Genomic DNA, 21,916 nt, shown 5'->3' with positions numbered 1-21,916 from the left:
AGGGGCTGGGCATTGTGGTGCTTTCACCATTTGTTATACTTACATCCCATATTAGAGGGACAAGCTGAATCCTGACTGCTCTGCTTCTGATCCAACTTCCTAGCAATGCATCCTAAGGACAGTAGGTGATGTCTCAAGTATTTGAGCCCCTGCCACCCAACTGGGACACCAAGATGGGAGTTCTGGGCTCCTGGTTTTCCCATGGCCCAGTCTTGGTTATTGCAGACATCTGAGAAGTTAATCAGCATTTGGAAGATCACTTTCTGTCTTTTATCTCTTTCTCTCTTCCCCACCGGCCCCGCCGCCACAACAAGTAGATAAAAATAAATAAATAAAGTTTTTTTCTAAAAAATATGCTTTATGCTGTTGGCATTTAAAATACTGAATTTTTAATTGATTTCCAGTCACTAAAAAAAGAAAAAAAAAAAAAAAAACCCTGGGAGAATTGAGAGTGCAGTAGAAAGTAGAATTTATTCATTGTGAAAGAATTGTTACCAGATGTTTTGCTTTCCTTTTAGCAACAGGTGAGATAAGAATGTTCACTGCCTTGCTCTTGCCCCAAGAGCATAAAACCATTTGCTTCTGAAAAGAACTAGAAAAGTGACACTATTTTCAGTATATGCTTTCCAGTAGTTGCCATACTTTTGTTCCAATTATTTATTTATTTGTTTGCTTGTTTGTTTTCCACTTTCCTGATTATGTAATAACATTAAAGGAGTGGAGCCAGGAGTATAGCATCATGCAATGGGGCCCGCATAACCAAGGCCTGATTATGAAATGAGTCCTCTTGGAATTCTACCCTTGCTTTAGCTACCGGAGCTTAGCAATCACAGACAAAAAATACCTTCCAACTGCCATGAATGTCATTCAGACCACAGGGAAGACAACAGAGAAAAACAAACCAAAACACAAGAACAAACAAATAATCAGAAACAGCCTGTCCCTAATGCCTGGACGTCATCAATCACAGGTGTACAGTTCTCTCTGGCTCTAAGGCTGTCATTGCTGAGACATCTTGTTCTGCCACTGGAATTCTTTGCTCATGAGGTTCATCCGTATCTGGAGGTGCTGTTCAGATGGAAACGTGAATCCCACCCCCAGATTTCTTCCATAAATTTAGTTACGCCCCTGTGGGAAGACGCATAAAGGACAAGTCAACACATTCCAGATGTCTTCCCTTGTTTGTGACAGGTGCCATCCTAAGGCAAAAATATAGCTCTGTTTTTGTTTCCTAAAATGTTAATATGCTCCCTTCATTCTGAAAGTGTAACCCAGAGAGTAGGATTTAGACAGGAGGGAGGCACAGGAGCATGGACCGAACATGTAAAAATAGTTTACTCCCTTAAGTTGCTCTGTCCTTCATAGAATGTTCCAGGAAAGTTTATCTGGCAACAGTGTTCACAGAGGCTAGACCACCACAGACAAGGAAACAGCAAACAATCCATTCGTCCAATTTTTGGCTGTATAATATATGGAGATGTAGGTTGCTTGAGCAGATAAACTGTCTTTCTCTCCCTTTTGCACATCCTGAACACTCCCTTAAACTTTGCTATAAAAGCCCTGGCAAACTTCTCCAGAAGGCAGTCTGTTTAGAATACTCTACCTTCCCACTGTCTCCTTTACTTGTCGAAAGTAAATTAAGCTTTGAGCAGCTCCCACTTTATACTGATTATCTGGCAACACCCCAAAGGGAACAGATCGTCTGCTAACAGAAATTTCTACTTCAAAGCTTCTTAAGTCTTTATTTTATAACGATAAGTGGATTCATCCCTTCATGAGTCAATCTTTTAATAAACACTCAATTTTTGGAATGATTAAAAATATAACAAAATCTTCATCTGTGAATAATGAATATTTACCTTCTGTCCTCAGAGGCTGGAACCTAAAGAAATGCCATGAAAATCATGCACATACCTCTAGTGTTGGGCGTGTGACCACATCAACATCAAAGTAACACGTCAAATATGATCGCAAGAATTCCTTTGTTCTGTGGTTAAAGATTGATATTCTTGGAGGCCAGCACTGTGATGTAGCAGGTAAAGCTCCCCGCCTGCAGTGCTGGCATCCCATCTGGACACCAGTTCGAGTCCTGGCTGCTCTACTTCTGATCCAGCTCTCTGCTATGGCCTGGGGAAACAGTAGAAGATGGCCCAAGTCCTTGGGCCCCTGCACTCACATGGGAGACCCAGAAGAAGCTCCTGGCTCCTGACTTCGGATCAGCCCAGCTCCGGCCATGGCGGCCATCTGGGGAGTGAATCGGCAGATGAAACCTCTCTCTTTCTCTCTGCCTCTCCTTCTTTGTGTAACTCTGACTTTCAAATAAATAAATAAATACATCTTGAAAAAAAAAAAACGATTGATATTCTCAGATTTTTTTTTTTTTAACAGGCAGAGTTTAGAAAGTGAAAGAGAGAGACAGAGAGAAAGGTCTTTCGTTGGTTCACTCCCCAAGTGTCTACCATGGCTGGCGTGCTGTGCCGATCCGAAGCCGGGAGCCAGGCAACCCCCTCCCAGTCTCCCATGCGGGTGCAGGGCCCAAGCACTTGGGCCATCCTCACTGCCTTCCTGGGCCACAACAGAGGGCTGGACTGGAAGAGGAGCAACCGGGACAGAATCCAGCACCCCGACCGGGACTAGAACCCCGGGGTGCCAGTGCCACAGGCAAAGGATTAGCCTAGTGAGCTGGCTGATAGTTTCTTTTTTCTTGTTTTTTTTTTTTCTTTTGGTAACAATAGGGAATAGTTCATACGATTAAGAAAAACCAGAATAAACTCCATTGGTGCATGGAAAACAAGAGATTGTGCTTCCCAGAGCTATCTGTGCCATAGACAAAGGAGCTGGGCTGGTGGTGAGAGCCACACTCAAGATGGCTTCCCAGATAGCCTGTCCCAAAGGTTCTGGAAACTTCATTTTGGGTCAGGAGGAGCCTGTTTCAATGTAATAAGTAACAAGCAGTGACACATATTCATTTTACTTTTAGTACCAATGTGTCTCTGAGGATGTTCTCCTAAATTATGAGTTACTTTTCTTTGAACGATTGGCACAAATGCCCTTTCTTTTCCCCTCGCAGAGTTTGTTCCTTCAAGTCTGCATTCAGAAACCCCTATTTTCACTCATTGTACAATGATTGTGACTCTTGCATGCTTCACAGCTTCTCAGCATCTGCTGAAAGAATGAATAGATGGATAATGGATACATACATGATTAAAGCTACAATATTATGTGAATATCTGAGTTCAAGTAAGAATAAGAATTTCAGTAGGTTTTGAACACGGTTGAATGAACAGGATCCTTGACAGCAAAGATTTAATAGGAAAAGGGAGATCATGATACGCAATAATTGTTTTTCAGGTTTACTTTTATGATTTGACAGTACTATTTTTCTTCATGTATCAAGGCTTGAACATGAAATAGATATGAGGAAAATGAGGAGGGAGGGAACACCCAATTGCTTATCCCTTTGGTGCTACCCTGGGATCTGAGGAAATATCTAAGACATTCTAATGCCATGCCTTTCACTTTAGGAACTACTGACCTAATTTGCATTCAAGACTATAAACTCATAGGATGCCCACACAAGCAGAGGGATGGGATACCTTGATGCAGGCTGCTGGTGTGTTCACACACATCAATCAATTTTGTTGAGTTCTCAGCCCCATGGCATGTTCCTTTATAACCCAATTTCAACAACCTACTCTTCTTAAAGTGTTCTAATACACTATTTATATATGTTATTTATTTGAAAGGCAGAGATGAAGAGGGATCTCAGATCTTCTGTTTCATTGCTCAGATGTCTGCAATATCTAGGATTGAGTCAGGCTGAAGCCAAGAGCCTGGAACTCAATGCAAGTCTCTCACATGGGTGGCAGGGAATCAACTACTTGCTGCCTCCCAGGCTGTACATTAGCAGAAAGCTGGAACAGAGAGTGGATCTGGGCCTAAAACCCAGGTAGTCTTATATGTGATATGGGCACCCAGTGGTTTAACCACTGAGCAATACCTACTTCTCCCATTTCCTACCCTGAACATCAGCAGAAATGTAACAGGCCCAAAGCTGCCTTTGAAATTAGCATGTGTCAGTCTGTGAACTGATCCCACTATGAGCACATGGCCTGGTCTAATGACTGGGTTCTTGTTGTGATTATTTCCCCCATATCTCCATAGTACTTTATCATTCTGGTAAGGGGAAATCTTCCTGCTGTCTATTCACAGTTCATTACTGAATTTTTTTCTGGGGCTGATACTTCCACATAGGTTCCCATAGCACCACCTTAGGAAATGGACTGTACAGGTTGCCTCATGTTGGACCTCAGTGGCTGTACCAATAATGTGTTTGTTGGACGTTCTGTGCAGTACGAAAGGCTCAACTCCCAGGACTCCCAGCCTATTGCAGGGTTTCTGAAAACTATTGAAGGTGGAAGCGTATGCCTCTCTAAAATATGCTTCTTGGCACAAACATTACCATGATTGAAAGGAACGTAAAAATTGCAGATGCAAGAAGTGTATTCTAATTTTACTCTTTTTTTCTTGAAAATAGCAGGCAAAATTTCCCATGTAAAAGTGACCTTCCCTGTAAAGTAGACAGGAAATATTCTTCAGGAGGGAATCATATCTGAGACAATTTTGTAAAGTCAGTCCTTGTTGAATAATTCTTACCTTCCTTTTTTTAAAAAAAAAAAAAAGATTTATTTATTTATTTAAAAGGCAAACTTACGGGGAGGGGGTGGGGAGGGAGAAAGAGATCTTCCATCTACTGGTTTGTGGGGAAATTAGTTACATGATGGAGCCCAGGGGAAGTAAGGTGGGCGGAATCCAAAGTTGTTTACCACTAAAACTGATTGGCTGCGCAACATCAGGGGAGGTAACAAAACTAGTAACAAGTGTATAGACATATGGCTAGTCCTATAGAAATCCCCCCGTAAGGTGAATTTTTAAGTGATTGGTTGGTCCTTAGCCCTGCCCCAATGACTCTGCAGTTTTGTGCTATAAAAGGTTCTGTTTCTCAGGAAGTAAATGAGTCCTTGCTAGACTTGGCTCCCCGCTGCGTCTGATTGTCTCCGGGATCGGGAGGCTGGGGAACGGGCGAGCGGCGCACTTACCTTTCCTCGGACCCAGTCCATCCTTGTACGGGTGGACTAAGACCCAGCATCTGGCGCCCAACGTGGGGCTCGAGCAGTAACTTTTCGGCTGAGGCCAAGCGGTCTCTCAGGGTAAGTGAAACCCTAGTATGGATAATGCAGTTTCGTCCATTATGGACTGGGCCTTAAAGGCCTTACAGGACATGGGAGAGCCCAGAGACTCAGAGGAAGATGGCGGGGAAAGAGAATGGGCTAAGTTTGATCAGGAATGCAGAGAGCCTGTTGAGGCACGAACTGTTGAGGTAAAAACGAAAGTAAAAGTCGTCACGCCTAGCCCATCCACCCTAGAAGGGCTGGGACCACCCCCACACCTCCTGGGGGCAGAGGCAGCCTCCCCCTATGTAGAGCCAGGGAGGGAGCTTTGTGATCTGGGCACTTATGATTGCCCAGGAGGGGAGAGGAGAAATGAGGCGACCTTTGAGGAAGCTTATCCGGTGGACATAAAGCAGCATAGGGAAGTGAACTCTGGGCCAGGGAACCTGCTGCCTCAGGCCTACCCTGTTAATTTAGCTCCAGGCAGCAACAGAGCTCTGGAGTGGTATCCCTGGGAAGTGAAGGACTTAAAGGAGCTTCGCAAGGCAGTGGCAGAAGACGGGCCAAATTCCCCCTGGGCCCAAACTCTGCTACAACACATAGCTTATCAACCATGTGTCCCCGAGGGCTGGTTGGACGTGGCCAAAGCAGTCCCCGCGAGTTTCCAGTTCATAAAGTGGTGTGCCTTCTTTAAGGAGGAGTGCCGGGTGAGAGCCGAAGCTAACGGAGCAGCCCAGCCAGCTATCCCTATTACATACACTATGCTGGCTGGGAAGGGGGAACTATTCTCTACGGGGATCCAGCAAGCTGTGCTACCTGCTCCGTACCGTGAACAAGTGAGGCAGGCAGGACTTAATGCCTGGTACAAGCTGGATGAGGGGCCCACAGAATCTCCCGTCGCAGGGGTGCAACAAAAGCTGGGAAAGTCATTGCCAGATTTTGTAGCTAGGGTCGAACACAGTCTCCATCATAAGTTGCCAGCTGGGGACCTTCGGGATCAGTTTGTTAAAATGCTTGTTTGGGAAGGAATGAATGCTGATCATCGGAAGGCCTTCACTGGCCTGAGGGAGGCTCATAAATCCCCAGAGGCAGTTAAAACTAAGGTGGAACTTTCTGGTGTGGCGGCAACCCCTAAAAGCCCAACACTGCCTCAACGCACTGCGCCCCCAATTCCGCCCATGTGGCCACCCCTTTATGGTTATTCCCCTCCCTTGAATCGCCCGCCGACATCTTGTAAACAGCGTGCCTACTCAACCCCACAGCCAGTCCTGCTAGGCCCCAATGTGCACAGTCTTCCCTGTAAATGGGGGACCACGGCCTTTCTCTGCACTCTCTTCCAGTCAGTGTAGCCTGTTGCACCTTTGCAGGCCACAGCCAGATACTCTAGGGAGACTAGTTCTTGGGCTGCTTTTTTCCTCTCCATTTACAATTCAATGCTGTCCTCACTAGGAGGGAGAAGAAAAAATGCCTTTGGCTACCACTGGCCTTACCTAAAGGAACAAAAACCTTCATCCATTAACCCTTTCCAACCTAATGAGTCTTTATTTGCAGTTAATAAGACTTTTTCTCCAGCACTACGGAAGTCTCTCTTTCCCTGCTGCTTTGTTTCAGATGTGTTTCCCTGTCCTAAGCAATGAGCTCCTACGCTGATGACCAGCTCTTTTCTGTGCTGCTGTAGTTAACTTATCTAAGAGTTTGCACGTGTCTTGAAGGTTTCGTGTTTTGTGTCTTTAATGTTTAAGTGATTACCTAACTCTGATCAGATCTACCCCACAGCTTTGATTAAAATACTCAGGTTATACGTGCTAGTTTTTGGCTGAGTGGTTTGACTCTCTAACAGTTTAAATTCTCAAATGGAGTCTAACAACTTTGGGACTTCCAGTAGGATCCCTGGAACTCTCAAAGGATGGGGCTCTAAATTTGTTAAAGTAACAACTGTTTGAGTCAATTCAAATTATGCAAAGTATATTAAAATGTTGTGAATAATGTCAGACCTGTACTGTATTCATGTTCTTGCTTTCCAGCTAGAGTGGCCTTACAAAAATGAGTAAATTCTGTGTATACAAGCCCTTATCATGTTAACTAAAGTAAGCCAATACAGATTGGTTCAGAGAATTAAGTTAATGCCAAAGCCCTTCGGTTTGCTTGGTAGCTCACTTGCTTGGTTTTATGCTTTAAATTTGTTTCTCTTAACGATGAAGATCTTTTCAAAGTTGTAAACATGTACTAGTGTCCATGTTTGCTGTCCAGGAGGAGTTAATGGTGTGGTATTCATTAATAACTCAGTGTCTTATAAGAGAGACTTTTTGAGTTTGTTAGCATGTATTCTCATAGATTGTCCATACATGACAATTCAAGACTATGTAAAAGTAACTACAGGTATAAAGTTTCAGAAGGTGTGAGCAAGTCATGAAAGGTTTTAAAAGGTTTACAACTTTAAAATTGTTTACAGAGTTTTCTTTAAGTTACATGCTAATGCCAAAATTACATTGACCTAAAGTTGAAGTAAAAAATGTGCACTAATGTTAGTAAATATCTGGAAATGGTCTAAGTCGTAAATCTTGGAATCTGTTTTTGCAAAAACTGTAATGTCTATTTTAACAGTGTCTGCTTAATGGGTTACTCTGCTATTTCTGAAGTTAGGTCCTTTTTAGCTCTGTTAAATAGTTCTAAGTTATGTGAGGATTTTGTGTACTAACTCTTATGTTCATGGTGTTTATTTCTGGTTTAAAACATAAAATTCATGTTCTGTCAAGGTAATCTATTGTGTACTCTACTGTCTCTGTTAAGTTCAAATTGATGAAAAGCATTGCTAAATACCTTTATGATTAGATCTGGTCTAAAAGTGTTAAGATCATCCTGTCTAATAAAGGGCTATCATTTCAGGATGTTAAAAAATTTTATTCTAACCAGATACTCTAAGTTCTCTTGGCACCTTTAACAAACTTTCTAAAAATCAAAGTTCTAAATTCTCTAAACTTTTGGTATCTTCAAAAGGGCCCCTGGAGATATCAAAAGATATATCTCTCATATTACAGAGATAATAACCAATTGGGAAAAGTGCTGCCAAGATGTAAAACGATTCAGCACTCTACTAAAATTCCTCACAACCCACAGGAACAGGCTATGGTGGGGAAAAAAACAAAACAAACAAACAAACAAACAAAACCATTAATGCCTCAAAAAGTTATTAAAACAAAAAGGGGGAGTGGCTACCCCCCATCTACAGTTACATAAGGCCTTGTTTACTATCAATATTTTAGATTTTTCGAAAGGGTCAAGGGAGTCAAGGTTCCAAAAACATTGGGGACATTTAACCGCTAAACCTCAGATGCTCGTTAGATGGAGAGACCCTCTCACCCGACTCTGGAGAGGGCCTGACCCACTGATTCAGTTGGGAAGAGGATTTGGCTGTGTGTTCCCCATAGGGGAGTTGACTCCAATTTGAATACCGGCCAGAAATATGTTACTATGCCCGATGCAAGTAACAACCCACCCAGGGAGCAGTTTGCCCCTGAGGGAGATCCCCTTGTCTTTCCTCTTCCAGAAACGGACGGAGATCCAGAGGCAGGTGATGATGTGGACGCTACTCTTCACTGTGATCCTGAAGTGCCTAGCCCAGTGACGGGGGATTTGATGACCCAAACGTGATCATCAAAACACTTCAGGAAGACCTGAAAAAGATGAAGAGAACTCCAAGAAAGCCCCCTTTGGACGGGCCTTAATGGACTCTTGCCCTACCTCCTCCCTCTTTTTGGACTGCTTCTCACCCTGCTTTTAATCCTTGCTATTGGCCCATGCATAATGAATAGCCTTATACAGTTTATACAACAGCGCATAGAGGCAACAAGGGTAAGACAGGTTGAGGTTCATTACTAGAGGTTGCTAGCCACAAAGGGCTATGATCCCCTGAACTGGAGAAGTGTCCCCGGTGCTCTCCACATTGCCAACGATGGGTAAGATTCCGGATGGACCAGAACAACCTAAGACAGGTGGTGGAGAAAGCTCACCACGCTCCCATAATAACAAGTCACGCGACACCCCAAGACGGGTAAAGCACCCAGCGTCCTGCACCAACCTAAGACAGGGCTCATGGCCAAGCTGCCTGGGTTACCAATGACGGGTAAGGGCAAGGACGGCCAGGGGCAACCTAAGACAGGGACCGCGTGCTAAAACAAAAAAGGGGGAATATGTGGGGAAATTAGTTACATGATGGAGCCCAGGGGAAGTAAGGTGGGCGGAATCCAAAGTTGTTTACCACTAAAACTGATTGGCTGCGCAACATCAGGGGAGGTAACAAAACTAGTAACAAGTGTATAGACATATGGCTAGTCCTATAGAAATCCCCCCGTAAGGTGAATTTTTAAGTGATTGGTTGGTCCTTAGCCCTGCCCCAATGACTCTGCAGTTTTGTGCTATAAAAGGTTCTGTTTCTCAGGAAGTAAATGAGTCCTTGCTAGACTTGGCTCCCCGCTGCGTCTGATTGTCTCCGGGATCGGGAGGCTGGGGAACGGGCGAGCGGCGCACTTACCTTTCCTCGGACCCAGTCCATCCTTGTACGGGTGGACTAAGACCCAGCACTGGTTCACTCCCCAAATGGTCCCAAAAGCTGGAGCTAAGCCGACCTGAGACCAGAAGCCAGGAGCCTCTTCCAGGTCTCCCTCATGGGTGCAGAGACCCAAGGATTTGGGCCATCTTCTACTGCTTTCCCAGGCCATAGCAGAGAGCTGGATTGAAAGTGGAGCAGCTGAGACTTGAACTGGCACCCTATGGGATGCTGGCACCACAGGTGGCACTGCAGGCTTTATCTGCTATGCCACAGTGCCAGTCCCCTCTTATCTTTGTTTAAACATCCTCACATAACTTAGCTTTGTACAATTACTTTTCTTTGTTCAATATTAAAACATTCAGGTTTTGCTACTTCTTCAGGTCTTCATTTTAACAAGGGGGGCTCTTGCGTGATATAAAAATTTGTATTAAGTTTGTAGGTCTTTCTTTTCTTCTTTTTTAAATAATTTATTTGAAAGGCAGAGTGACAGACAGATACAGAAGGAGACACAGAGAGAAAGACCTCCCATCCTCTGGTTTACTCTCTAAATGGCCCTCATGGCAAGTGCTGGGCTAGGCCAAAGCCAGTTAGCTGGGAACTCTATGTGGCACGGGTCCAAGTACTTGGTCATCATTTGCTGCTTTCCCGGGTGGTTTAGCAGGGAGCTGGATCAGAAGGAGAACAGCCAGAACATGAACTAGTGCTCTGACCTGGGATACTGGCATCACAGGTAGAAGCTTAACCCTCTGTTCCATGACACCAGTCCTGGCTTTTCCCTTACTAATTTATTATATATCAATTTAATTCTCAGATCCAGATGGTTACTCTGAGAAGAGAGAGGTCAACTTTTGCCTCTTCTACTTTGCCTAGTCACTAAACTCTAACACAGTCTGGTTTGTTATATTCTATAAAACTGGCACCCAGACTGTAATGCTACAGCAGGGATACCAAAGAAATATGAGAAGTAACATGTAAAATAAACTAATGTTACCCATGCCAATTTGATAAGGTCAGCTTTGCTTACCTGAGTTCGTTATATTGGGAACAAAGCATGATGGGTTGTCTTCCAGTTCTTCCATGGAGTGACATAGATAAAATTACTTCCCTGGTTATCAGGATCCATATCTGTCAAAAGTGTTTTCTGAATTCATTTATTTCTAACATAAATTAGTAATATCACTAACATCTATGGTATCTTATAGTTTCAATACTATGCTGTAGAAAGTGAGGACTTCCTCACATTTGAACTACACATGATTTCTGCATATTTCTCCATGTATCTCCTGATTATACTGCTATATCCACTCATGTTGATGTAATTGCTTTGCTATCAGACAGAACATGTACTCTACCTCTTCTTCCCTCACTTCACAGCTCTGAACCTATATTATCATCAGTAAGTCTCTGCAGTCATCATTCAAGCTTTCCTTGTCAGTGATTCCTAATTCTCTGTCAGATGAGAAGTTAGGGAAGACACTGTCCTTCTGGAGGCCCTCCCACAGTTCAGAGTTAACACAACTTGGAAATTACAATATGCTATGACTGCTTCAAAAATGCATGAACGTTTAAACTGCACCATCATTAATGAGATAGTCTTCCTGGACTCTTCAAATGGAGTTTCTGAGACACAGAGTTGAAGAACCTATTTGAAGATCACGTAATTAATAAGAGGGTGGTCTGAGATTCAAAGCCGAGCAATGTAGGCATCTGTCCGTCTGGGTGCTATGCTCTGCTCTCCCACTCATGGGCAGAGGAGTACTTGTAAATAACCTCTAATGAGCACATCACAAATATTGCTCGTTCCTTTCACTGCAGCTTCTCTCATGACCTCTCCCATTCTCCCTTCCGAAGCATTTTCCCCATCCGTGTAATCACTACCTTGTCAGATTATTTGTTTGATTCCTGAAAAAAACCATTTTTTTTTCAAATAGAAACCCACTGAAGCAAAACTTAAATTCTAAATGTCACAGCTGCCAATTAGCAGTGTGACCTTTACCAAGTCACTCTGCCTCTCCGGGTCTCAGTTTTACATCCATGCAGCCTCCAAGATTTGCCACAGCCCAGTGATTTTTTTATGATGATTTGAACAAAGAAATTCCACTTTTAGCATTTAAGAGGAAAGATTTGAGCACTGGAAGTTCATGAAAGTATTTCCTTTAAATATTCATTGTCTTCAGATAAATAAATTTAGACACTCTCACGGGATTTAAAGTGATGAGTTTTAAATCATATAGACTCTGTAGAGTCATGATAATAGGTTGGTGTACTCAGACAAGTTATTGAATGCATATTTTCTCCATTGGTAAAAAGAATGAGTGTTGGTGTAATGTTATCTTGATGAACAAATCAGGCATTGTCTGATCTGGCATATATCAATTATGAGAGAAACAATTCTGGAACTTTATAACAAATGAGTTAATTGAGGTTGCAGAATAAAAACTAGGAATGAGTCACATGTGTATGCTTTTGGGGTGGTTAGAAATTCTGTAGGTTCTGCATTTCCAGGGAATACCACAATGGGGTTTTCTTACCCAGTGTGGCCTCTTCCAGGTGTTTCTCTTCTCATTCAGCTTCACTCCTGAAGCCCCACCTCCACCTCTGAAGTAGTTGCCTGATAACAGAAAGTCACTTACTTTAGATCATTAAATGGCTCCTGAAACTGAAATAGTCTTCGTAAGATCCCTTAACTATCCCATACACAAGTATTCAAAGTGAATTTTCAGTACTCTTTCTGAGTCTCCTGCATACCTTTTTCTTTGTTCCCACTGCTATCTTGAAAGTAGCATTCAATCATTTCAAACCTCCTTCCCTTCTTTCTAGAGTTAATTGACTTATCACAAGCATTAAAATTTGTTTTGTCCTATGTAATACTAAGATGTAATTCATATGCCCGGCGCTGTGGCTTAACAGGCTAATCCTCCGCCTTGCAGCGCCGGTACACGGGGTTCTAGTCCTGGTTGGGGCGCTGGATTCTATCCCGGCTGCCCCTCTTCCAGGCCAGCTCTCTGCTATGGCCTGAGAAGGCAGTGGAGGATGGCCGAAGTCCTTGGGCCCTGCACCCGCATGGGAGACCAGGAGAAGCACCTGGCTTCAGCGAGATGCGCCGGCCGCAGCGGCCATTGGAGGGTGAACCAACGGCAAAAAAGGAAGACCTTTCTCTCTGTCTCTCTCACTATCCACTCTGCCTGTCAAAAAAAAAAAAAAAAAAAAAAAGATGTAATTCATATGCTAACTGCAAGGTATCTGCAAGCCAATTGTGAAAATTATTTTGAACATAGATAAGAACTTAATTTTCCTGCATTATATCAAATAAAAATGAATAGATTAGGGTAATGCAACATAAGCCATGTGAAATAAGAGCCTTAGGAGAGAAAGAAAAAGATGTAGAGCTGGTTAGTCTCTTCTGAACAAGTCCCCTGCATATCTGTTACTTGAATCATTCCAAATCGTCATCACCATCACCATACTTTCTTGGGTTTGTGACATTACTGCTCTAAGTTTGCTCACCCAACAATTGCATCAACAACACCTGACAATTTATTAAAAAATAAACAGACATTTAGGGCACTTCAGTTGTTCTAAAGTAGTACCTATATTTTTAAGACACTAGACCCATTTGTTAGAGACTGAGAAATATGGTTGTGTGTTTCCAGTGGTCCACAGCATGACTACCTAACATTTTTGGGGCACAGATTTTTGAGATGTGATATTTGTGTGTATATGTTTATGTGTTTATATATTTATATACATATATATGCACACATATAAACATATACATACATACATAATTTACCCTGTATTTTAATATTTTATGAAAGCATTTACTGGATAGTCTCAGAAAATAAGAGGCAACATAATAGAGTCTTTCAGAAATACATGAATTGGCTCATGCTGTGGCATAGTGGGTAAAGCCACTGCGTGCAGTTCTGGCAGCCCATATGGGCACCAGTTCGAGTACCGGCTGCTCTACTTCCAATCCAACTCTCTGCTATGTCCTGGGAAAGCGGTAGAAGATGGCCCAAGTCCTTGGGCCCCTACACACAGCTGGGAAGACCGGGAGGTAGCTCCTGGCTCCTGGCTTCCAATCAGCTCAGCTCCGGCCATTGAAGCCAATTGGGGAGTGAACCAGCGGATGGAATACCTTTTTCTCTTTCTGCCTCTCCTTCTCTCTCTGTGTAACTCTGACTTTCAAACAAACAAATAAATCTTAAAAAAAAGAAATACATGAATGGATTTAAATCCAGGTACATGAATCATGCTGTGAATCTAGCCAACTTATCCATGCCTCAATTTTGTCATCTGTGAAATAGAGATAATAGCAGCATTTCATAGAGTAATTAATCAGATCAAGTTCGTGAAAATTTATAAAATTCTTAGGCTTATATCTAAGATGTCATAAACACAATATGTGTTTGTTTTAAGAATTGCAATTAAGTATAATAATATAAGAGAAAATTAGCAATTGGGTTTAGCCACAAATATTGATATGTGGATGCATTTTGAAATGCAACAGAAGAAAAAATAGAATTCAAAATACAGTTTCTCATTCACTATTTCATTTTATGTAAAGAAAAAAAAAACTGTAGGAAAACATCACTATTCACATTTTAAAGATATAAAAACTGAGGATGAGCAGTGGATATAACTACAAGTTATACACAAGCTGATTTAACACACACTGAGACCAAATGAGTTAATACAAACTGAGACCAAAGAACATCACTTTCATTCAGTCCAGCATTTGCAAAATATTGATTATCTGTCAAGACCTTAATAAGCTTTGGGATTACAGAGAAGGCAATCTAAATTTAAAATGTATTTGAGATACATCATTTAGGAAAAGAATTCCAAGCTTAAAAACAATAGTGGTGAAAAATAACAAATACATGTTCCTGTATAGCAAAAGAAATATGTTGAGTAGTAAGAAAATGCAGGAAAACTAGTTTTTAAAAGTGATGTTGTACTTTTATTTTTAATTTGTGGAAGAATCCCATATTGTGTTTTTAAAATGACTTTGTCATTTTATATCCTCCCGAAGTATTCCAATTTCTCTACATTCTTGCCAGTATTTATCTCTTTAGTTTGTTTTTGACAGTATCTACACTAACAGGCATAAGGTGGTATCTCGCTGTGATTTTTATTTGCATGTACCCAAAATTAATGATATGGAACAACTTTTCATATTTTTCATGGCCATTTATTCCATCTTTGGAGAAACGCTTAAGTGATTGTTCTCATCTTTAATTGTGTGGTTTTGTTTGTTTGTTTGTTTTTGGTGTTGAGATAAAGGGAGTTCCTACGCCTGAGATTTTACAATTTTCTTTTTTATTTTGTAGGTTGTCTTTTCATTTTGTTGCTATTTCTTTTGCTGCAGAGAAGCTCTTTAACTTGATGTAGTCACTCTTTATTTTTGCTTTTGTTCCCTGTGGTTTAATGTCACGCCCAAGAAAATCATTACCAAGATCAGTCTATAGTAGTTTTATGTATTTCTATATTTGTTCCGGGAATTTTATGGTTTCAGGTCTCCCATTTAAATCATTAGTCTATTTTAAGGTATGTGTGTGTTATAAGGATCCAATTTTATTCTTTGGCATGTGAATATTCAGTTTTCCCAGCACCAATTGTTGAAGGTACCATCCTTTCTCTATTGCATAGTTTTGGACTCTTTCTTTGGTAGGTGTTTGGTGCCAATAGTTAAGTTCCTGTTTAGGATATCTTTATCCTCTATCTGAGATGCTAGATTTAGGTCCCAGCTTCACTTCTTATTCCAGTTTCTTGCTAATGTACATCCTGGGAGGCAACAGATGACGACTCAAATATTTGGGCCCCTGGTACCCATACGGGAGATTCAGATTGAGTTCCAAGTTCCTGACTTCAGCCTGGCCTAACCCTGGCTGTTGCTGGCATTTGGAGAGTGAACCAGCAGTTAAAAGACCTCTCTCCATATTTTTCATTGTCTTTTTCTTTGTATCTCTGCCTTTCAAATAAAAATGAATATGTACTTTTTTTTTTAAATATCAACTGTCCATATATATGTTGGTACTTTAAAGGGTTCTCTATTTTGCCCTGTTAGTCTATGTGTCTGCATTTATGTCAGTGCCATATGGCATAAAGTACTAGTATTATTATAATGCTACAACATTTTGAAATTAGCAAGTGTGATATTTCCAGATTTTTGTCTTGTTTCTCGAGTAATTTGAAATAATTTTTGTTCTATCCAAATTTTAGGATTTATTTTTTTTACATTTCTATGAGACACGTCATTGCAGTTTTGAGAGTGATTGCACTGAATTTTTAAACCACTTTGGCACTATAGGCTTTTTTTTTTTTTTGCTAGAAAAGCCAGCATAAAGCACTTCAGTACAGTAATAAAACATGAAAATCATATGTGGTGCTGGAGGGCAAGGAGGGCACCAACACTTTCCCTCACCAAATGACTACACAGGACAGCACAGGAGTGCGAAGGAGCTGAGAGGGGAGAGCCAGGGAGCTGAAATCAACAGAGAGAGGTAAGCATCACAAACCAGGAGAAGCTGAAGCTGAAATGACCAGCATCACTTTCCCAAGAGAGCATGCGAGGGTGCATCGTGATGACTGGATTTTCACTGGGTGATAGTCTACACACAGCACCTTCAATTCAAACTTTCAATTAAAGTTTCATAAAATTTAGGAAGTGTTGGAACTTGTATTGATAGGAGATTGTAAACTTCTAAAAATCCATTAGAAAAACCACAATAAGGGGGAAAAAAGTGCCAGTTCACAGGAAAGGTGTCAGTGATGCCTGCTGGTCCAGGGACAGTACCTGTAGTGTCAACATTGCAGGGAAAGTGAGCTGCTTTCAGAAGCTCAGGGCTTCAAGGGAAGTTGGGCTGTGGCTGGTAGAGGCAAATGATCTCCCCTTCTCTGCAGCAAGACTGTTAACATAACTCAAAAAAGTCTCTTACATTGGAGAACAATTCAGCTCACAACAGCCTCTCAAACCAGCCATGGCTTTGCAGTGCAGCAGCAAGAATGTTTAATAATAATAGATAAAAATTCATCAAAAATAAAGTAAAATAAAATAAAGATTTCTTACAAATCCTATCATCTCTATACCAAATTCTACTATAAATTTAACCTATCACAGTTAACTCCTGAGAAGATACTTGTTTGGAAACTTAAATCCAAGCTTGAAACCAAATTTCATCCCCAAACTAAAACAAAACAAAATGAGTCACTTGAGGTTGATGGTGTCACTTGAAGAAGTACACGTACAAGGAGGAAGCGGACAGGAAATGGGGGTGTCAGAAACACAGCTGATTGACCAAACACATTCAGTTGAGCAAATGTTTGTGCAGGGTGCAGTGGATCCTCAGGCAACGCTCTATTTGGATTCTTGTGCATGACTCTGCAGCATCAGACCACTTCATGGCAGATCCAAGAACAGAGAGCAAACAGAAGGAGGCCGTTCCTGTCATTCCCACATTAGAAGCTCCACAGCAAAGTGGAGAGTGGCATGTGGTGGGATGATGTCTGGGTTCCAGGGGGCACCATAGGCATAGTATGGGGAGATGAGCAGTTTGTCTGTTTGACCTACAATCATCTGAACAACCTCACCTTCTTAGCCTCAAATCATCTCCTGTTTACCCAGTATACATTTAAAGGGCTTGTTTCTGTCCCAGGAGGAATCAAATTTATTTCCACTTCAAACATGCTGGTGCAGTGCACCAAGCAGCGCTGGTAGCACATCATCCTTCTCTGACAGAGGTGATCTCCATTGGAGCTCTCAAGACTGTGTTGGATGCTGGGAGGGTGTGGAAAAGGGCAGCGCGAACCCAGAGCAGACCTGGCCTAGGCTCAGGGACTCCGCTCTTCCAGTGTGAATAATGTGACAACGTGGATCATTCTGATCCACTAACATAGGATGTTTTTCCATTCATCAGTGTTTGCTTTAAGTTATTTCATCTATGTTCCACAATGTTCCATATACAATTATTTCACTATCTGGTAAACTTTATTCCTTATTTATTTATTTGCAACATCATATATTCAAAAGAAGTTAAATCATGAAAAGATATCAGCACACTATAAACACTGTATCATTATTCATATTATCCAAGATAGAGAAACAGCCCAAAAGATAAACAGTAAATAAATGAGCAAGGAAAATGTAGTATAATAGATTTTTCAGCATTAAAACTCAAGGAAATTTCTCTGTTTGTGACAATGCAATCAATCTAGAGACAGTTACAGAAGGATGAATTTTGCATGATTCTATTATATAAAGCATTTAAAATATTCAAGCTCAGGGCTGGTGTGGTGGTGCAAAGGGTTAAAGCCCTGGCCTGAAGCGCTGGCATTCCATATGGGCACTGGTTCTAGTCCTGGCTGCTCCTTTTCCAATCCAGCTATCTGCTATGGCCCAGGAAAGCAGTAAAAGATGGCCCAAGGCTTTGGGCCCTCCACCCATGTGGGAGACCCAGAAGAAGCTCCTGGCTCCTGGCTTAGGATTGTTGTGGCCATCTGGGAGTGAACCAGCAGACGGAAGACCTCTCTCTCTGTCTCTACCTCTCTCTGCAACTCTTTCAAATAAATAAAATAAATAAAATAAATCTTTAAAAAATAGTCAAGCTCACAGAAGCAAATAATGGCAGCCTCTAAAGCCTTGGAGATGGAGAATTCTAGCTCACTGGATAAAAAGTTTGTTATAAAGGTTGAATGAGTTCTAGAAATTTTTCATAAATCATGGCTCCCATTGTTAACAATATAGCATTGTGCATTTTAAATTAAGTTGGTGGGAGAAATTTCTTTGAAATGGTCTTACCATTTAAAAAAAGGAGGAGGAGGAAGAGGAGGAGGTGGAGGGGGAGGGGGGGAAGGAGGAGGAGAAGGGAAGGAAAGAAAACCTGGGACTGGTGCTGTGGTGAAGTAGGCTAAGCCTCCACCTGTGGCACAGGCATCCCATAAGGGTACCAGTTCCTGTTGTAGCTGCTTATGATCTGAGAAAGCAGTAGATGATGGCCCAAATGCTTAGGCCCTTGCATCTGCATGGAAACCTTGAAGAAGCTCCTGGCTCCTGGCTTTGGATCAACTCAGCTCTGGCTGTTGGAGCCATTTGGGAAGTGAGCCAGCAGATGGAAGACCTTCTTCTCTGTCTCTCCTTCTCCCTCTCTGTGTAACTTTACCTCTCAAATAAATAAATAAAATTAAAAAAAAAAGAAAACCAAAAGAATGCAATGATGGATATTCTGGTGATAGTATTGCAGATATATATACACACACACACACACACACACATATATATATATCCAAACTCATTCAAATGTATACATCAAGTAAGTGTAACTTCAGTTATGTCAGTTATATCTCTCTAAAGAGACTACTGGGTGTGAAGAAAGGTTGGGTGAGAAAGAAACATTTTTCTATTGTTGATATTGATGTTCTTTTTGAGTTTTTTCCATTTATTGATTTTAGTAACAGCTTTGTTAAGATATAATTCATATATCACAGTGCTCAGCTTATAAATTATATAATTTGGTGCTATTTTGTATATCTGTAGGGTTATATACCTATAATTACTGTGTAACTTTATATATTTTTAAAATCTCCCTAAGGGGGGGGATCAGAAAACCAGTATCCATTAGGTATTATTTCTGACTCTCCTTTTAGCTCATAGGAAACACTGAACTATTTTCTGTTTCTATGAATTTGCCTATTCTGTACATTCTTTATGAATATACATATATAGCCTTTTGGATGTTCATCTATTAATAAAGTTAATAGACATGAAATGTAATGATGATGACAAATGTATCTTAAATCTATCTAAGATCTTATTTTTTGCAAATGCTCTCTAGAATATGCTATCCTGTAAATTGCTTACAATTTTTACACTTTGGAAATGTCACTATTTAAATATGTACCTATAGAATGATAGATAGTTAATTTTCTAAAAACATTTGATGGCAAAGACTAGATGTAGACAGCATTGATCAGGGTTCATTCTCTCCAATTTCTTCCTGCAGGTAAAGGGGAATGAATCTACTTTAATCTATTGTAGACAAGTTGATTCTTTTACACATTCTTACTTGATTTTGTCCTACAACAGCCTCATTTATTCAATGTCCTCCTATTAGTGGGAAAGAAAATATACTATTTTATACTAATAAGAAAATTATCAGTAATGGTGTTTTAGCTCCTCTAAGAGTATTTTCAATTAGGAATTTAGTTTCCCTTGAGTGATAATCTTTAATATAAAAATATAGACTCCTATGGCAGCATGTTGAGAATAAGATTAGGCAGAGATTCATTCTCAGTGCTAACAAAATAACAAGCAACCTACTGCCCAGCTTGTTTGGCCTGAAACATCACCCTTACTTATGAATAATGCAATGCAAAAACTAATATGCAGTCCACAAGTTTCTCAGTGTTTCCACATGAATTATCCCATTTAATCTTGTGTCACAGCATATCACGTATCCCAGCCAGATAAAATGACAGTCAAGGACTATGAAGGAAACCAGGTACAGTTAATGATTGTGTTCTAGACCAGTCTGAAAATGTGTAAAGTATGTTGTCATTAGAGCTCAAGTTTTACTTACCATGATTAAGGTGACATGTATCAATTATTCTTGCATTCAACAATGTGAAGAATCCATACAGTTCAAGTTGTGCAGATCTGTGGAGGTATATGACTGTCTAAAGACCTTGAATACCATTTTTTCCTCTGTCATTAATTCTGAAATTACAAAATGTCTATAGATGACTTTGATGTGTACACCTCACCTATGAAACACCCTTGGATTTAAGACGCTTTTGAATAAAACTACCTTTCAACTCATTAAGAATATCATTCACAAATAAACAAAATGAAATTCTGTCCTCAACTTCATCCAATTTCTATTTTTCATGCAGACTGGAAGAGTGGTCTGATTGAGATTTTTTTCCAGAGCCTTCCAATCTACAAAGCTAGAACCACTTAACAAATTACTCGCTTAAGCAAATTAGTACTTCTATTCCTTTATAAATTCATTATTACTTTTCTAATGCATTTTCTTTGGACATTATGTGAAATAAATCAACATCACCTAAAACAACAAAACGAAGTGTATGGGCATGCATTTAAGGTTATTTTTAAGTGTACCCTGGCTTGAGATTCTATTATACTATGTTTTTAAAGATTTATTTATTTATTTGAAAGCCGCAGTTACAGACAGAGAGACAGAGACAGAGACAGATAGATCCTCCATCCTTGAGTTCATTACCAGATGGTTGCAACAGCCAGGGCTGGGCTAGGTCAAAGCCAGGGGCCAAGAGCCAGGAGCTTCATCCTGGTCTCCCACATGGGTGGCAGGGGTCCGCACACTTGGGTCCTCTTCCACTGTTTTCCTCAGGGCATCAACTGGGAGCTGGCCAGGAAGTAGAGCAGCTGAGACTCGAATTGGTACCCATGTGGGATGCTGGCACAGCAGAGGGCTGCTTTATCAGCTACTCCACAATGCCAACCCCATGTTATGCTGCCTAGATCTTGTCATTCTTGCAAAAAGAATGGATTTTTGTCAATGTGTCCCAGAACCCATAATTTTCTGCAAATTTGAAACTTTATCATATTTTAGCATTAATAAATTTGCTTATTTTTGACACTAGATGGAAACCATTTTATGTACTCTGCATTATTAGAAAGAAAAAATACGGTAGTCATTCTACCACCAACTGCTAACTGAAAAATAGGAATTACTCATTGGCTATTCTTCAAGTATCAATGAGTTAATTAATTGATAACAGGTATTTTGATCATTTAACTTGCAGGTCATAACTAGGACTATCGATCTGTATCACTATTTATTATTTGGGTATTTCATTTAGGATCAACTTACCTGAGATATTCCACGTATTCTTGTAATCCCAACATTATGAGTCATTCAGGAACCAGTATCTTTTATGAGGCAGCTTTTGGTTTTCACAGGTTTTTCCACTTAATACTGTATGTTCAGGCTTAAGGGAAGAAAGGAAAGTTTGAGCAAGATGGTGTAATATGATCTTCCAGTGTTTGTCCCCCTGGAACAGTTAAAACAATTTGAACAAATGTCCACAGTTTTTTATTTCCAAAAATGCTTTGAAAACCAGGGAATACATTACAACGCTAAATTGTACTACAGAAGTAAGGAAAAAAAAATGAGTTGAAGGAGCTAAAAAGGACAATTTTACATCATTTATG

At 40.7% G+C, this 21,916-nt stretch overlaps 1 protein-coding gene across 1 annotated transcript; it reads right to left on the bottom strand.

Annotated features, from left to right (window-relative positions):
• Positions 1–17,173: 17,173 nt before the first annotated feature.
• On the bottom strand, positions 17,174–21,610 carry LOC133772379 (peptidyl-prolyl cis-trans isomerase FKBP1C-like). Its single transcript, XM_062208858.1, is given in 2 exon segments — positions 17,174–17,402; positions 21,576–21,610. Coding segments are annotated over 2 exon segments (264 nt in total).
• Between the last annotated feature and the right edge of the window lie 306 nt (positions 21,611–21,916).

The sequence above is a fragment of the Lepus europaeus genome, chromosome 13 (genome assembly GCF_033115175.1).
Source record: "Lepus europaeus isolate LE1 chromosome 13, mLepTim1.pri, whole genome shotgun sequence".
NCBI classification, from domain to species: Eukaryota; Metazoa; Chordata; class Mammalia; order Lagomorpha; family Leporidae; genus Lepus; species Lepus europaeus.
Note: the sequence above shows the minus strand (reverse complement) of the source record. Positions and strands in the feature narration are given on the sequence as shown.